Source organism: Teleopsis dalmanni, chromosome X (genome assembly GCF_002237135.1).
Source record: "Teleopsis dalmanni isolate 2A chromosome X, ASM223713v2, whole genome shotgun sequence".
NCBI lineage: Eukaryota > Metazoa > Arthropoda > Insecta > Diptera > Diopsidae > Teleopsis > Teleopsis dalmanni.
This window is the reverse complement of record NC_051848.1, coordinates 90,109,922-90,129,025: the sequence shown is the minus strand read 5'-3', so window position 1 is coordinate 90,129,025 and position 19,104 is coordinate 90,109,922. Positions and strand designations below refer to the sequence as shown.

At 33.4% G+C, this 19,104-nt stretch overlaps 2 protein-coding genes across 2 annotated transcripts in view; both read left to right on the top strand.

Annotated features, from left to right (window-relative positions):
• LOC119688690 (serine-rich adhesin for platelets) overlaps positions 1-19,104 on the top strand; it is a 124,789-nt gene that overhangs the window by 8,989 nt on the left and 96,696 nt on the right. The window lies entirely within an intron of this gene.
• On the top strand, positions 10,034-11,139 carry LOC119662114 (heat shock protein 23). The gene has a single exon (XM_038071668.1). It carries the CDS (start codon positions 10,140-10,142, stop codon positions 10,761-10,763), a length of 624 nt encoding a protein of 207 aa, XP_037927596.1. The 5' UTR covers positions 10,034-10,139; the 3' UTR covers positions 10,764-11,139.

The window sequence follows — 19,104 nt, the reverse complement described above, 5'->3', positions numbered from 1 at the left end:
GTGTTGTTCTTCTAACGACCCGAAAGGATAAATATTTATCAACTTTCTTTCTAATATCTTATAAATACATATTTTTAATTAATTATTTTTAATTAATTATTTTAATTAATTATTTTTAATTAATTATAATTTAATTAACTAATTAATTATTGTCGTGTATTGCACACGAAAAAAGAAACACACGGTTTGAGATTTTCTTAACGACTAACTTTTATTATAATTTTATAAGTTAATGACAAGTGTGTGTCCGTATAATATGTTAAGCTAGGTGCACACCTACCATATAATATAAAATATAAATATGGAATAATATAGTATGTAACAATTATATTTAATTTAAAAAAGTCAGTTGTGATGAAAAAACTATTTTCCTTTTCTAACAGCAATTCTAGTTTTGAATTGCATGATCAATATTTTATTATTTTTTATTAATTAAACATCGTCAGTGCTTTTTATGGAAAACTTCCAATCGCATTAAGTCAAAAATACAGACCTTCATATACAAGTGCTTACGCAGAATACTTGGTATAAGATGGCCTGAAAGAATAAGAAATAAAGACTTGTGGAGCCGTACACAGCAAGAAACCGTTGCAGTTCAGATTGGTAGACGCAAATGGCGATAGATTGACAACACACTTCGAAGACCTGCGAACCATATTGCAAAAACAGCATTCCAATGGAACCCCCCAAGGCTCTAGAAGACCTGGCGCACCAGCACAAACATGGCGCAGAACTATAGATAGAGAACTTAATAATGCAAATTATAACTGGAATGATATATGCCGCGAAGCACCCAATAGAGAATAGAGGGCCTATGCTCCACAAGGAGAGAGGACACCAGTAAGTAAGTAAGTAAGTGGTCTTCTTGAAAATGCTTCCTAAATTTAACTATTTGAATAATAGTTTTTGGGACTGAAAGTCCCAAAGATTAAACTTCCACCCTGCCAAAGTTGAAGCTCAAGCCAGAGTCAGCATTCATAAGCCAACTAACCCAAAGCCGTACATGACTTGTAGGTTCGAACTAAGAGTCTTGTCAATTTACTGTGAGAGTCCATCAACAAATTCACTTGCTGTGTTATATTGGAACGAAATCATAAACCAGCTGTAGAATAATTGAATTAATTTATTATATTTATTTTTTTTAATTGTCAAATATCAATACTATTCTTTTGTAAGGGTATTATTTATTGGATGAGTTTATTTCTTTCTTGTGTATAGAACCTAATCTAGGAACGTGATACAGAGAAAGCCGTGCTAATGTTGTTCCACTCCACTATTAATTTGTATAAAATAGTAGAAGAACTTTCTTATTATCTCTATGAGAAATATTAATGTAATAATATGGGTTAGCAGTAGTAAGTCAGCAAAAAAATATTACATAGAGAGCCATTAACAGGCGACAAACATTTATTACCATCCTTAGTGTAACTAGAGAAGTGCAATGTACCTATCTTATATTTCGTGTCAATTAAAATTTTTTTATTTATACAAACTGCTTGAAAGGTTCTAACAACAACTGAAAGACATATTCAAAAATTGAATGTTCTGCTGCTATTCCCAGTGCCTTAATGTAGATACGTGAAAGTCAATAATGATGCATGTAATGCACTTTGGCCTAGTCGTCAATGCGTCTGCCAGCTCATACACATGTGTACATGTAATTATTTTTAACACGGCTTCACAATTGCATCTAGAAGCTAACACAAAATTACCGACTCAGACGTAAGGTTATTTTCATGCGGCTTAGATACATTTGAGCATTGTATCTAAAATACCGATATGTTAAATAAACGTATGCATTTTAAGTGCAAACTCATGGATGCACAGACGCTTACGTGGGACGTGGAAAGTGTGAAGTGGACAGGGGGAAATATGAAACCGAAAATACACTTGCAACGCTGATAATTAAATGAATTTACTTGTTATTGTTAAATTAATATGCAAATGCATGTAAACAGCGGCAACATTGAGCAAACAAGTATTGATGAAATGCAATAAATCCGATTTATTCTCAAACTAAAAGTACAGGCAAACAGCAGACATAATAAAATTTAATGAAACACATCGAAACGAATTGCATCGAAATGCAATTAAATTGGTTGCAAAACAAACACGTTTCTATTCTACATTGATGTGATTGCATTATTGAGTGGGCTTACGTGCGCATCTCATAATTGCAAATCTGTTCCCTCATATTTTCAAATATGTTAAGCTCTTCATTTGCATATAATAAATTATATTTTCATTGAAACGCTTTAGTTTGTTGTTTACAAAACATCGATTAAGTCAATTTCTTATGATTTTCACCAGAAATCATGGTAAAGCTACTCGGCATGCGTATAAAATTGATTGCAATACATATATCTCAAGTAGCTTCACACCCACTAAAGAAAGCAACACTTTTGAATTGTCTTTTATTATTTATTATTAAAAAATAAATATATTCTTTTTCTGACAAAATACTTTCGGCCGACAACGCTGCAACTATTCAGACCCCTTCAATAACGCCTTGAATCGAAAGCTGAAAAATATCAATTTTCAACTCATAATAATTGCTTCAAACCAATATTTGAATACACTAGAATATTTCAGACACCAGAAATAGTCACTGGGTGTCAAATCTGGTTGGCGAAGTAGATGATGAATCAAATATATAACGTTTATAGCAATTGACGAAGTGTGAGCTGGGGAAATATTTAGCAATTGCAACGTTAGGTTCATTCAGTTAAATTCAGTTCTTGTGCGAACCCCGGGTTTCTTAGCGCACAATCAGAAATACAATGGTCAACTCAAAAAAATAAATAGACCAACTGCTCAATTTGATTGCAATTATTTATCGAAACAACTGTAACTTTTTTTACTTTTCTTAAATTTTAACCATTATTTAGATTCCTTTAAATAATCTTCTAATCTTCTGAGTAAACTGTTTAACAATATTTTGCTGAAACTGTTTTTACAAATCTTCTGAAATCTATAAGCGACTTTTTTTTTTCTTAAACGACTGCAAATACAACAAATAATTTAAAACAACTTTCTTCTGGCCATGCACACACTGTGTTTTCTGAAGATTATCATCGAAAAAGCCTATAGGTTCAGCAAACTTTCTGTTTATGATTAAACATATATATTTTTATTTTTTAAACAATGTAAAAAGGCAATGAAAAGGCAACCCACAACAAGACAGAAAACTTACTAAGACTATAGCCTTCTTTAGTCATAGTTTTGTTTAAATAATTAAGAACAACAACAAAAATGATTTGGATGATAGCTAGATTTCCTTAAGATGTGAATATTAGTTTTATAAACAGTTCCTATATGCTCAAAAGGTGGATATAGGTGATACGATCCATTTATCGTACCATATATTCCAAAAAATAAAACTCACAAAATGCTAAGTCCGCTTAATATTAGAAGTGTTTTCTTTTAATAGAGTTCTGTTTTCCGTGTATTTAAAGAATGCATAAAGAGGTTTTTTTCGAACAGTAGTGAACTACAACAACAAAAATTTTATTTTTTATGTTATTTTAATTAATTGAATTTTTGGTTGACCATACAGCTGTTTCGAATATTGCCAAATACCTATCATCAGTGGTGTTGGAAATAATTCTTGTATTTATTTATTCGTAAATAATTATTTTTGAGACTGCAAGTACCAGGAATTGAACTCGGGTCCTGCCAAATGTGAAGCTCAGAATCAGCGCACCGTAACCAACTTATCCAAAGCAGTACTTGACTTTTTGTTCGCATATTTTTCTGTAGTTTTTGTTACTTTTACTATGAAAGTTTTTATTAGCAATTTTACCTGCTGTGTTTATATTAGAACGAAATTGAATTAATTATATTTTTATTTTTAATTGTGAAATTTCAATACTATTCTTTTCGTAGAAGCATTATTTGTTGCATGAATTGTTCTTTCTTCTGTATAGACCCTAATCTAGGAACGTAATGCTCAGAAAGTCATGCTAATATTACTCCACTAATCGCATGGGCAAATGCATAAATTGATTTAATCTAAAAGTAGATGTACTCCCAAACAACTGATTCCCACCTAAATAAATATTATTAAATGTTATAAATATATTTTTTTAACATTCTACAACAATTTATTAAAAATTGAGGTAGTTTCAAATCTTTTTTCGTTGAATCATTATCATTATCGTTGAACTCATAACAGTCGTATAATATTTATTTAACCGGAGCAATTATTTCATAAACTAACTTCTGGGCTGCAAATCTAAGCACTAACTTTCCATTGATATTTTTCTATAGAAAAATAATTGCAAAAGATTTATTTTTCTTTTTTTTAAGTGTATCATTACTATTAGAAGCAAAATTACAAGTATAAAAATATTTTAATTAATTATATTATACTTAGTTCAATTTTCTTTCCTGCTTTTACGAGTTCCTAGTGTTCTAAAATTATTTAAGCTTCATAAAATCCAAGATTTAGTTCGCATCCATACATTTTTTAGATCTTGGTTTCATGGTTTTTGGTTCACATAGTTAATGCTCGTAAAACCTTTTCTATTGGACACTAAATTTTTATGTTCGATGCTGCCACCTGATAGACCGAAATAGTATGCTTCGACATAAAATTATAGAGATATAATTGAAAAATGTGAAAGCGGGAATTTCCGCAGTTTTATAGCTAAAATAAATGCCAAGTCGCCAGTCTCTTCTTTGTAGAGTTATCTCAGTGGAATTAAAGCGAGAAAAGCGGTCTTGTCTCTACATCTAAATTTCTTCTCCTCACACACGAAAAAAATGTTCAATTTGTCTTTATGACTATTACGCATCAATGAGCATGACATTAAAGCTTCAGTGGAATAAATACAAATCAAAAAGTAAATCTAATTTAAGACAGAACAGGAAGGAAACATGAAAAGAGGACATCCAATTCAACGGCACATGTGATGAAACATATTCTTATATCCAACGTAATGAAATTTGTATAATATAAGAAAATTGCGATTTGTACGAGCAATACGGATTCGTCACAAATATTTACAAAGTTCACAGCTCCGAACAAAGGACACGTTGCACTAAGTAAGCAAAATCTTTATGTCTACCAACAAAAGCTGTGTTCCAATGGTACAGTCAAACCACTGAAACGCAACGTTCAATGCACTTACTGTCACTTTTGGAATTGTGCTAAAAGGATTTTGGAAAATGACATAAACTCAAGTGAACGTGATTCATCATAGGAGCTGCTAACCAAGTTTCTATTTATTTCCTTCGAAAACAGCTGCTAAAGGAATCCTTTTGTGCGGAAATTTATCCTATTTATCAGGCAGTTGTATTAAATACGTTTTCATGTTTGCTGCCCCCGCATTCCTTATCTTCCCACGACAACTGTTTTGCATTCAGGCTTGAAAGATTTGGTCGCTAAATATGTGTAAGACTTTCTGCGATGCTGCCGGCGTCAATTCATCGGTAAAAAAATTAGCGTCTTCGAGGTTTAGTACGCCTGCAAGGCTTCGACTACATACACTCATATCAGCACAACCAACTGGAAACGAAGCTGGAGCTGATGTTGCATTCGCAAATACCAGTGGCATATGTGCTCGTTGAAGCATAAGAACTGACAAGTACTAAGCTCGCTTGTAAGTATTGGAAAATTGTGTTGTACTGAAGCCAATATATCGATGCTCTGTATGGGCGCTAGAAAATCAATGAAGATTTCCTCTTCATTGCTAAGAAATAACTGCACACTCTTAACAAATTTTAGTCAAACGAAGAAATTATGTTACAAAAAAGTGGGCGGAAGCTTGGTTGCTGCTGTTGGACGAGACAATGTAGCCTGAAGTAAGTGAGTTTTTAATGCATGACTAAATCCAAAGTATCACATTTTGATGAGCAAATAATGAAAGATTTTATAATGTGCAAGATGCGTGCAAGCATCTCAAGTTCTATTAAAGCAATTGTAATATTAAGAAATAATTCACTGGAAAAATGGAAAATATTATATAGAAATAATGTTAAAACTTTTATCGATGTGATTGTTAAATATTTGAAATGCCATTGCAAATATTTTGTTTAAAAGTTATTATGAATGAAATTTAATCTTCTCAAAATGTTGTTTTTTACAAGTTTATAACGTGTTTTTTTTTATGTTTTACGAAAATACTCTTTTTTACAAAGCAAACCTCTCAAACGGCCTTAATAACCCCAACCTAGTAACCATTTTTCATATTTTATCAATAATATTTAAGTTATGACTTGGATATAAATTTAAGATAAAATATTATTTGTGGAAAGAGAAAGTTTTTTGAAAATAAATACAAAATTTTAAGCGTTCTAATAATAAATGTTCTGACTGAACTTTAATACAACCCTCATTTGAGTATAATCTTACATGAAAATATTTTAATACTTAGTATTATGTGTCAATTCATACTTCCGACTCTAAAAAACATACTTTAACCCTAGTCGAACGGTATAGGTATAATTGTAAATTTTGCACATTCCAATTGTAATACCTCTTTTTGCCTATACCGCAACTGCCTGAAAGTTAAGAAGTCTGCTTCACGTCTGCCATGAGGCATTTTAGGACTAGTTCCTGGTTCTGATAGTATCAAAATACTTTAACCAAATACCACTTCTACTGCGCTTCGGAAAAAATGGTCCCGCATCATTTTTTTGTTTGCACTACGGTTTTCAATTGAAACCATGCAAAGCTGTTTGGCAAAATCTTTGAGAAATTACTTTCGTTGATCCTTTGTTTTGAGCATTGGTTAATGCATTCTATAGATAATATAAGATACCAGTCCAGTGATAAGTATCATGTTCTAGAACATTGCCGGAGGTCAACGCTGTGTTCATCGTGTTACTTTGTATTCACTCAACAGTTTGTCAATCACGTTGATACCTCCTTTGGTTTTATTATAGAACTTGATTATCTCTGGTTTGGCAATCTGAGAAATTTTAATTTTTTACTGTCATATACATAGTTTTTGTGGTGGACGTTTAGAAGAATCAGAAAATCTTTGTACCAATTTATATTATAAACTATATATATGTGAGATTGATTTATTTGTAAAGTAAAATTATAATCCAAAATAATAAACTAAATATAATTAAATGTTATAAAATTCATAAACACAAGGGACCGACTGCCACCGCACTATTTTTACCACTGTTAATTTACGATTATTTCTTTACGACCGCGACTTTACGACTGCTGCTTTACGACCTCTGAATTCGACCGCCAAACATCAACTGTCGACCTTACCTCGTTTCTTCTAACATTACTTCTACAACGCGTTGCCTCCTTACATATATATATTTAATCCTTTAACTCCTAGGAGAAGCATAGGGTCGCAACAAATATCTTACACTCGGCACGATTGGTGAGTAATAGCTTCAACTCTCCCCAGCTTTTCCGCAGGTGTGACATTTCCATGTCGATTTGCCTTCTCCAGGTTTGATCTGACAGGTGTGTCAGATATTTCTGGAGTCATAATCGAGTTGAAAATCTCATTCTCTATAAAAATCATACTGTTAACATGTGCATATAGTCACCGCAATTTATATATACGTATACGTAATTTCTTGAATATTGTTATTGGTGAAAAGTAAAAATGAATAATTTTCATTTCGAAAAATGTGTAATAGCGTTTTTTGAACTTCCCAGCAGGTGTAATTACAAACTAGGACTTTTATTATTATTATTTAAGAAATAGGCTATTGAAGCACCCCGACCTAAAAGATCTATTGCGTGCCTAAAGGCACAACTAGGACAATTTTAGACTATTTATAAATCTTGTAATTGCTGTGGGCTTAATTTTACCTTAAAAAACAAACAACTTTTATTTATTTATCATAAAAAAATTGGATATGGAAAAATTGTTCTTACTGTATATATGAAGACACAATTGTACCTCTGTCGCCCATTAACGTTGTAAAAGGTTAAATAACTAAACATATTGATATAGTCGAAGAAGTTAGCAGCCGGAGCTGTAACTAATGTCTATATAGTCTCGTAAGAGCTTCTAGCTATGAAAAATTTAACATTTATATTGTGGTAAATTGTGGTGTACTGGTATTTAAAGAAAGAAACTCAGAATTTTCAGAAATTTTAGGGATTGCTTCTGAACACAGAAGCATGCAGTCCTCATTTTGATCACCTCAGCTGTTCGGGAGATAACTTACGAAAATAAGATATCTGATTCAAAATATGTATTTAAATCAAATTCTTAAAGTTTTCTAAAAGTGAAGTTCGAAAATGGTTTATCTATGACGTTAATATATACTACCTTTTACACATTAAAAAAACGTAGTTGACAATATTGCTGTTAATTATTTGTTCATTATAAATATTTATTTTTAATGTTTAGCAACAAAAAAATAACTTTTCGAACCATTACCACACTTTTATGTATATTATTATTAGACTATGAGTCCAAAATATAGATCCCTTTGATTTCAAACAAATTTTTAGTTTGCTTAATATTTTTATAAGCGATTTGGTTGGTAGAGAATCTTATTCAAATTGCTGTGCAGGGAATGATGTAGAAATAAAAAACAAACGATGGGCTAGGAAACTTTGGCCACAACTTAATGAATATGAAAATCCGAATGAAGAAGATGAAGTGGTAAAACTCTTAACCTAAGATTTCAATATTGTTACATCGACGATATCTTTTGTAATATAATCTATAAGAATTTTATATGTTTTTATTTTTTGACATTAGCTTTAAATATTGTGATGGTGAAACCTGCGGCTATGTCAAAACACCATTTACCAATAGGTAACCACACCAAAAATGTCATATATTCTCCTTAACTAGCAATACGATACAATGCAGGGAAGAAGTGAAAAATAACTAAATCAATACTTCCTAATGTAGACACTTAAAATATATATCTTCCTAAAATATTCTTTGTCGACCACACAGGTTGGCTTTAAAACATAGAAGTACGAAGCACATATCGGAATATATGACAATATAATAGCATCTATGCGTCACTTCTTTTAGTCTATCTATCTCAACAAATCTTAAATTTTGGGTATCTATAAATCACTATTGCCCTACTAAGATATATGACTGTTTTCCAACTGACTTACTAAACGCACATAGGTATATCTACTGGTTACTCGGTATTATGTTGACTTTTGTTCCACACAACAACATTTGACTTTGGTGGCAGGGTTTTGTATCGCGTAAGGTCACGAATTTCATTAGTTTCACTTCCGTGATATAAAAATACTTGCGGGCACATAGAATCCTTACAACAGCAACTGAAAAACGTATACAAATGCAAATATGTTTACAAATAGAGTTTACCAAATGCAAATGTATACACAAGTGCGCATATCTATTTTCATCGTATCTAAGTCTATTTGTATATCTACTGGTAGAGCTTGGCAATGTGCTCGCTATATTGACGTTGCAGTTGCACATGCTATATTACAAACAATAAAAAGCAATCAATTTCGAAAACAGACACATATGCGGATACGAAACTCCACTTTTACTCCTCTGTAATACTTACACAATTGTATTGCAATTGAAGCTTATATACATCCTTAAATAGTCTAAGAAGTAAATCCATCAAAAGTCAACACTAGTCGCACGCCTTGGCACTCGTTGGTATTACTTCAATTATTGATCAAACAATCGTTGCTGTGCATGTGCAAAATAATTGACAGCAGTGGGCAAATAAGTTGGAACGCAAGTTGCATATTTTAAAAAGGATATCGAGCATATTTCAGAAGTACTATGTATTTGCCAACTGGGGTGCTTCACCTAAATTCATTATTGGAATGTAACAATTTCGAAAATAGTTCAACATACTTCTAGCACATACGGATATCGACAACTGTTCACAGAAATACACACAAAGCAAAACACTGAACCGTGTGCAAGTAGTGTTCGGTTGTGCAGGTGCCCGATTGTTTGAATAATTGGAATACCAAGCAACAAAATCACTGCGGTATTTCATTATTTGCTACTAAACAATAACAATTTAGCGAGTGCTTACCTGGCAAAAAGTTGACGAAACTTTCATCAGTACGAACGAGGCACGCGCCACGAACGGAGACAACACTTTTTTTGGTGGCAAGCCAAAAAAAAATTGCTTGTCGCACGTAAACGATAACGAAACGGGGTAATAATAAACGACAAGCTCCCAGAACGATGCCCATACATTGGGACTGGGACTGGGACTCACACCATTACTGGCATTGGCCGCGCATATGGCGTACAGACCTAGGCTACCACCTGAAATGTCCGAGCCGACGCCGATATTGGGGCCTTGGTGCTGTAGATTTTGATATGTGCGCTGGAGACTGGCATGTACACCACACTGACAGACCGTGGTGTCATAACTCATGCCTGGCCAGTTCTGTGATCATCGAAACGGGGGATGAGCTAGACACCAACGGTAAGGGTACCTTCAAGGTTGTCATTGATGTGCATCACTTTCGTGCCGATGAGTTGGTCGTGAAGGTAAAAAATAGCGATAATGTGCTGTTAGAGGGCAAGCAAAAAGACGACCGCGCTGACAACACACCACTTTGCATAACTCGTGAATTTACGCGCAAATATAAACTTCCACGCAACTACGATGCAACACAGGCGAGGGCAATATTATCAAGCGATGGCATTTTAACAATTATTGTTCCTGCACCACCGCCTCTGGATGATGTGGAGCGCGTTGTCGACATCGAGCAAACAGGCTCCTACTTCGGTGCCACTGCAAAGGACACGAAAGCCATAGAGAGCAATGACGACCAGAATTCAGAAAACAAAACTGCCTGAAAATCAAATCGAACTGCTGTCAAAAGTTATAGTGTTTTGCAGAAAATGAAGTTTTGGAAAAGGCGTTGAGGGAAGAAGGACAGCAGTCGAAGCGAGTAAAATAAAAAAATTATTAATAACTATTAAATTTTTAAAAATGATACGTAGTGAGGAGTTTAACGCATAAATTTAGCTATGCGGCACCATTTAAACTAAGCACACATACGCTAATCTGTTATTGTAGCAACACAGCAAGTTCTAGCGCTTCAGGCCCAAAAGTAATGCAGTTATACTCACATAAATATATGTAAATGCTATATAATTAGATTATGAAACTGACAGAATTTTTTTTTTAACTATATAATACGTTTATAAGTGTAACTTTAATAAAACATATATATTTGATCCAAAAGCCGTTACGAAGTTAAATAAATCATTTTTTTGTGTTCCTTATAAGTACTCGCTATCCTTTGAAACGACATAATGTTTGAAAGTTTGTAATATGACAAATTGATTGATCATCTATAGAAGAGAACAATGTTCAGCCTAAAAAAGTTGGCGATACTCATAGTGAGTATTGTCTCATCAGTATCAGAAATAATCATCCGATATGAAGTTAAAGAGGTGCTCCATACTAACGGAAAGGCATGCAAATGGTTACTGCTTTTGTTAATTGTTTGTAAGAACATGAGCTTTGCTCTGTCTTATTTAAGAAAATCAGCGGTGAGTGTGGGTCGCCTCTTCCAAGCAATTATGTGCGGGCATAACAATGGACAATATGTGTAACCGAGAGGACACAACAACGCTAATAGTTTTTTCAGCACGTACCGTCTTAATCTCACCTGACCTAACATAGAAATACGAACTGAATCTGCAATTCTGTCAGGTTCAGAAAAGTATATATATTAAAGAATTTATTATGAATGTAAAATCAAACTAGGAACCATCAGCATGCATGGTTAAAAGATGCATGTGCATTTAAAAAAGTTTTTACTGTACTTCAGCTTGATGTGTTAATAAAATATTTTTTTTGACACTTTATTTTTTATAACAGTGAAAGCTTTTTTAAGCAAACACCGATTGAGTCAGTACTTCTGTCCCTTAAAATGGGGAGTGTCAATGGTGAATGGTTGAGAAAGAACGTTCATTTAACAAGAATTTCATTGTACTAACTGAACATATGGTATATATATGCATTATGATCATATAAGCAATTTAATGCATTTAATTATTAACTTAATGTTCTTACTTCCTTTATTACTATTATTTGTTCATTTACTTAATGTATTTTTCAAGTCATGACCGTTTTTTTCATTTGGATTGGGCGCTACATTATGTTGCATTAAGTTGCCAAAGTGCAGGCGGTGGAAAGGTGGGCTATACCAATTTTAACTGATGGAGGTAAATGTCCTTAAGTAATCGATGGGAAAGAAATACGTTGCACGGCAACACTTTCTGTATTTGTTTGTGTATCCTGTTGTGCTATATTTAAACTTTTAGTTCATAAAAGTTTTTCCCACACAGAAAAACAACTTTTTCGACTTTTTGTAATTAATTGATTGCAAAAAATGTTCACTAAATTAAATATGAACATCACTTCCTTTGATGTATCTTGACGCAACACACGTAAATGATTGCAGAACAATGATGACAGCTCCACAAAATGAAATCAAAAGTCAAAAACAAACACTTTTATCAAACCTTTTCTCACTTTATTTTATTGTACACGGACATATTTTTCTGATGAAACTGTTGTAAATGACATAGACTTAATGTAATTGGAAATAAGCTCATGATTTCCCTTTCATATTCTACTTTTCAGCATTGCTGGTACTTATATTCTCACCCCATCGATGACTATTTGGTCTACTGGACGTTGGGTGCGGTCACAGAAGTGTAAGATGACGTAGTGGTGTAAAGCTCATAAAATGTGATAGGCAGTTGCGTTTTATGCCTTGAATTTGAAAGCTTGAAATATATAGCCCTCACGTTTTTATATATATGTATAAAATAGCACGAATCTTTGATATAACTACTCGTATTCCGCACTTATATCCCACTGTTAGAAGATGGGATGTGCATGCCAAATACACTGACTGGGTACAGCGGTCATATGTGAAACTACTTGCTATCTACAATCAATGGCAATAATGCCAATGCTGATGTTGAGGAATGACAACGAATTTTGTTTAGTTTCTTCTATTTTGAACTAAATTCAGGATATGAACTATTTTCCATCATTCGAAATTGCATGCAATTTGTATGTGCAGACACGTTTGTCGCCTAAAATTATGTGAACTTTGTGTAAGTGTCTGCTTAAGTTTCCTCGAGTGCGACATTGAGTATTGAGTGCGACATTTAGTTTTGGTGGCGCATAATTTGGAGGGGTTGAGATCGATATAAGCTATATGTGATTATATCAAAATAATTTTCAAAATATTTACACTTGTTAACGCCAACAAATGAAGAACCCAGAGTTCAATGTTTATGACAATGAATTTAGGAAGACAAATATTTACTTTGTTCGTATGTTTAACTTTGGTTTAACACAGAGAAAACTTTTCCAAATTAAAGTTAAGTGAATATTTTATTATTAGTATATATTTCTAATATTGTAGAACTGTATGAAGTTTAAGTAAATGATATAAGTCACGTTTTAACTTTAAATAAAAAAAGGAAAAACTTTTTACATAATTAGAAGCACAACAAAAGATATTCTATTTGATAAGGCGTTCACTACAATGTCCAGAGCGGCTTTCGAAAGCCAACTGGGTATTTTAAAAAAAAATTGTTTTTTATCACTGAATGCGATTCTGAACCAAAATTACTTATGAAATTCCGTACTTAAAGTAAGCCCTACCATAATTATATGATAGCCTAGATTCAAACGTTAAACGAATTTTCGCACCTTTACGGTGACGGACTATACATGATATTCTTATCAACGACATCATATAAATTTTATACTATTCCATAGTCACGACGACATGTGATACTTTTAATTAGAGAATCTTACGTAGTGATGTATTTTACTGCTAACTCTGACATATAGTAGCCCTTCGTATGCTTTATTACAAAATCTTCTGATGTTTTCTGTTATGATCTAAATTCAGTATTCAATTCCGATGCCCAAAAACACATGGTTTGTACTGGATTAAAAAAAAAATTATACAATTCTGTTATAAACCTTGTACAGAACTAGTTATTGTTTAATATGTTAATTAGGGTTCATTTAGCAAAGGCTCTCTAGAAACATTCGCGACTACAACAAATAACTTTCTAGTTGAATACTTATGACAAACATTTAGTATAAGCTCTAGAAAGTTTCTTTATACTAGAATCATATAATTTGATTGATTCAAAATATTTTTTCGATACAATTTTTTAAAGGAGCACCGTCTATACCAGTTATTTTATCCGGCTAAAAGAATTATGCGTTTGGATGAAACATCAAAATGAGAATTCCCAACATTGCACAGTTCGAAGAGGTGTTTATGGACAATTTACTTCGACTTGTTATTGTGCATTATATCTCTCCTATTGGGGAACCTAATCTTATGCTAAGACCGTTAAAGCTAATATTGATGATGGTAGATCTTATTTGTTTTGAAAGCATACTCTACTTAATTTTGTGTAAACTCTGATTTATATAAAAATGTCTTTCGGCTATTATATTAGTATCCAATTTAAACTTCCTAAAGCATATCAATTTATCTTCAATTTTTTACTCGTATACCAATTTTTTCATGACAAACCTCGAGTTAAGCTTTAAGCTAAAAAAATGAAATGAAAAGAGTTTAAATAGCAAATAAACAATTTTATAACTCTGAGCTAATCGCATTAGAATCAGTGGGCAACAGCGCTTGAAATACACACGAAATTGAATTACCAACTGAAACTGATGCAACAATAGCAACGCAACTAACGCAACTAACGCAGCCAACGCAGCCAACGTAGTCAATACAACGAACGGTGCAAAGCTCATCCGCAGATACAGAAGTAGGCATTGCCAGATACTTTCTGTCCAATGCTATTCACTTTTGTTTTCTGGCTGTCGTGCGGCGAAATGCTTTTTGTGCAATTATTGTAAAAGCGTACGAACATTTGCGGTTTAATGGTCAATTGCATTTTGCGAAGGACCTTTCGCCGTCGGAGCACTTAGTTCAATTTTTGTTTTATTTCGATTTTTTGCTTGTTTTTCGCTTGAGTGCCCGCTAGCAAACGCAGCAATCGTTATTGTGTCAATCGCATATGAAAATTATTTTGTGGTGACTGCAAGCGTGATCTAAACTCCTACGGCCGGCAGTCTTGCGTCTCTACCCATATCTGTCGCAGTGTCCTTCATGATTATAGTGCAAACATAATGGCATTTGTATAAATCGGGCTATATCATTAGCATTTTTGCAGTGGTAACATCGAATTACAAGCGCAACCATACGCAACGACACAAGTATCCATAACGTGGATGGGTAGTTGTGTGGATGCCTGGATGCTTGGATGCATTGATGCGTGGATGCGTGGAGGCATATGTGCCTTTTTACCAATGCCTGTGGAGCGGAAGTGCGGTTGTCGTTAATGTAGACTAACCACATGAAAATGTGCGCGCTCAAACATTAGCGCAACATAACGCATCCCACGCTATTTCCGCCAAGAACCGGCTACTTTGTTTATATATATAGTGCATACAGATAGTATTTATCAAATTCTGGAGTATCTACAAAATCCATTAGCAACAAATGTGGCATAAATCATAATGAATTCGTACTACGTCGGTCGCCAACTGACCAATGCCCATCTTTGGTTGTTTGCCGTTACTCCCGTTGTGCGGCTACCTTCAGGCAATTGTGGTGGCCAGTTCGCCACGATGTTCTGCTAAATATGCACCTGTGGGCACCAAAGCCAAGGCATCACTTTTAACGTTTCAACTATTTTTAATGGTTAATTAAATATGAGTATGCAGGTTAGTTAGTTTTTGACTTCACCGCTGTTCTCGTCTGATGTGGTATAGGTCAAAGTGAAAGCATGAAAAAGTGAAAGTATTTGATTTTTAATGTAATTAGTTTTAGCTTTTCAGAAAACTTGAATGGCAAATAGCTTCCTTCTCTGCGTGTTCATACTGAAGGCGTGTTGATAAGACTTGAGGTAATTAAGAAAATATATTTATCTAAATAAATGAAACTTAATATTGTTGACTAGTGGAGTCGCGCTTTTGTTGTTGTCCGTGTTTTTGTGATAAAAATCTGAAATTGGCTGAGAAATAATTGTTGAAGTGGCAAAAAACTTGATGGAATTGAGAATAGTCACCGGGAGTCATGATTTTTGCACCGGGCGTATTGAAATTTATCAAAATTGAATTTTAATTAATTGCGCTGCTATCTAAAAAAATTGTTTACTTTGCAAAATAATTTGAGCTTATTAAAATTTAATTTGATTTGTTTTTTTACACATACTTAATTGAGTTGATAGAGATAGCAATTAAAGCTTTTAAGCTTCAAATAAAAACAAAAACAAGTGTTGTAAAACGTACTTTCTTATTTCACAATAGCAATTGTTAAGTGTAATAGTGTAATAAAATAAATCGAAGGAAATATAGTTTGCTAAATTGTCTTGGCTGATTATTTTCGAATACGGATTATTTAGGTCAGATGAACTAGCAAGACATGGTACGACCGCACAAATTCTTCTGGGACAACAAGGTGTGAGTATATCACTTACTGCTTGTCCACATTGAATATCGAATTATCAACACACAAGATGTTTAAGAGCAGATGGTCAACAGTGCCTAACTGCATTAAAACTAAGGAATTTTAGCCAGAAATTAGTAAAAAAAGATCGGGGGACTTAACCAACCTAACCCGAGCAAATTTATCCAAGATAGTGGGAATTATTACGGGACACTGTACTTTGAAAGGACATGCCGTGAGGCTCACTATCAGGCCCTCTTTGCACTGTAGAAATTGCATGGAGGATGATGAAGAAGAATCACCAATACACCTTCTGTTACAGTGTCCTGCTTTCGCAAGACATAGACTCTTCTACCTAAGGTCGTACTTTTTCAACTCATTAAGAGTGCTAGATTCTGTTTTCATAGCTCGTATCAATGACTGGATATCAAAAGGTGTCAAACTCTTAAGGGTATCACAATAGACCTTATGGTGTTAGTAACTCTTCTGACGGCCCCAGTAACCTAACCTAACCTAGTTTTCTGATAGAGTCAGTTCATATTAAATACACTATTTTATGCGAAATCCCTAAAATCCTAATTACCAGCATGAGCGAGCGTTTGGAAAATGATAAATTTCTTCAAGCAATAAGAAATCAAAACGTTATGGAGATTAAGTATATAAAAGTCTTGAAAATCTATGAGTCCTTCAAAAACAAAAACAGCTTTAATGCATTAGTTGAATTAGATTATATAACTTTCAATCAAGTTATGAGCGTTTGTAGACTTAAAATTGACTGGAAACGATGCGTAGTATATGAAAACTTGTGAAGCGATGGTACAAGTGCTGGGGGCTGGGGGCGACTGTTTGTAAGGAAAGTGAGCATGTATATGCAAAATGCGATGAAGTTGGCCACATATACAAAGAATGTAAAAATAGCTTTAAAACCCTGCGGAGAAAACTTAAAGTGGAAGCTGATAGAACTGATTATCAACTTTGATGGACCACAAAACCTTGATAGTGAACAAAAGCAGTCTAAATATGGTAAAAATTATTACTAAAAGCCTAACTGATCTAAACTTTGACCACATTTTGAAAATTCAGATGTTGATGTCATGTGTGTTTCGGAAACTTGGTTTTATAGTGACATCAGTAGTTTATATCTTTTACTGAACAATCAAATTTTATACCGCCATGATAGGAAGCAAAGGAGATAAGACAGGGTTGCAAATTATTGCAAGTCTTATTTAAAAAGTAATTTGGTATGTGTGTCTGATAAATCTAACATTGAATTCGTTATCATAAGCATCAATCATAAGCCTTCGTCATCGTCATATGTACCTTTTCGTACTATTACCGTCAATAATGTTGAATAATGATGAAGCTGCTAGAACTATTTATAAAGCTAAATCAGTATACTATGAGTCTAAACTTGGTGGTACTAAATCTAATAAACCCTTTGAAATATAAGAATATCAAAATACTTGGGTAAAAATATATATTGTGTGGAGCCGAATGCTCTAAATAACTTCTTTGTCTCTTCTGTAGATGATAATGGTAACTCTTCTTCAGTATTCTTAGATATGGATAGTGTTGATGTAAATGTAACGCTTTAGCTTTTACTGTGGCAGTGAAGATATTGGTATTAAGAATTTAATGAGTACTAAATCCAATGTTGTTGGGTTTAATAAAACTCCTCTTACATTCTTAAAGCTTATTTTGCCATTCATAATATCACCATTAACTCATATTTTAAACTATTGTATTACAACCTCTATCTTTCCAGTGGTATGGAAAAAGGCTAAAGTTATTCCAATTGAAAAAAAGTGAATGGTTCATCAGTTTCTGACTATCGTCCTATCAGTATTATTATTTCTCTCTCTAAGGTGTGTGAGACTATAATGTTTGAACAGATTCGCAATCATTTAAGCATTTTTCATCTGCTATCTTTGCTGAAAGTCAGTCATTGAAGATATTAAATTGAGTTGCAATAGCGATTTGGTTACTTACTTATGTTTTTTCAATTCTTCAAAAGTATTTGACCGAGTTGATCACGCTTTACTCTGTAAAAAGCTCATACATAAGTTTCAGTTTAGTTTAGTTATATAACTGAGAGATCGCAATCAATAGTTATTGACAATAAATGATCAAATTTTGAAAATCTATTTTTGGGATTCCTCAAGGCTCGATTCTGCGGTCATTACTATTTTTTATCTATATTAGTAACGTTTTCTCAGGATATCAATTCTAGAAGCTGTATGAATAAGCTGATGATATACAAATGTATCATTCGTGTCGGAGTACTAATTTAAATGACCTTGTAAGAAAGATTAATATAGATTTAACATATGGTACATACACCGCTGGGCAGTTGAAAAAAATATGCTGCTAAATATGCAGATAAAACCATCATTTTGCCGTTTACTAGGTTTGAATTAAACTTAGACGAATTACCACTGGTGGCTATTGGAAATTCAATTATTAAATACAGTGCATCAGTTAAATGTCTAGGATTTTCATTGAATTCAAATTTACATACCTCTGATCATGTCAATTATGTCGTTAGGAAATCATTTATTTGCCTCAGATATTTGAATTTATCTGTTAAGTATTCCCCAGTCGATGTGCCTGGCTTATTGGTCAAACAACTGATAATGCCTGCAATTACTTATGACGCGTTGGTGTACTCTAAACTTAAC

Bases quoted from the DNA above. Each gene is read 5' to 3' on its own strand.
- LOC119662114 (XM_038071668.1), top strand. From the start codon at position 10,140: ATGCCCATACATTGGGACTGGGACTGGGACTCACACCATTACTGGCAT.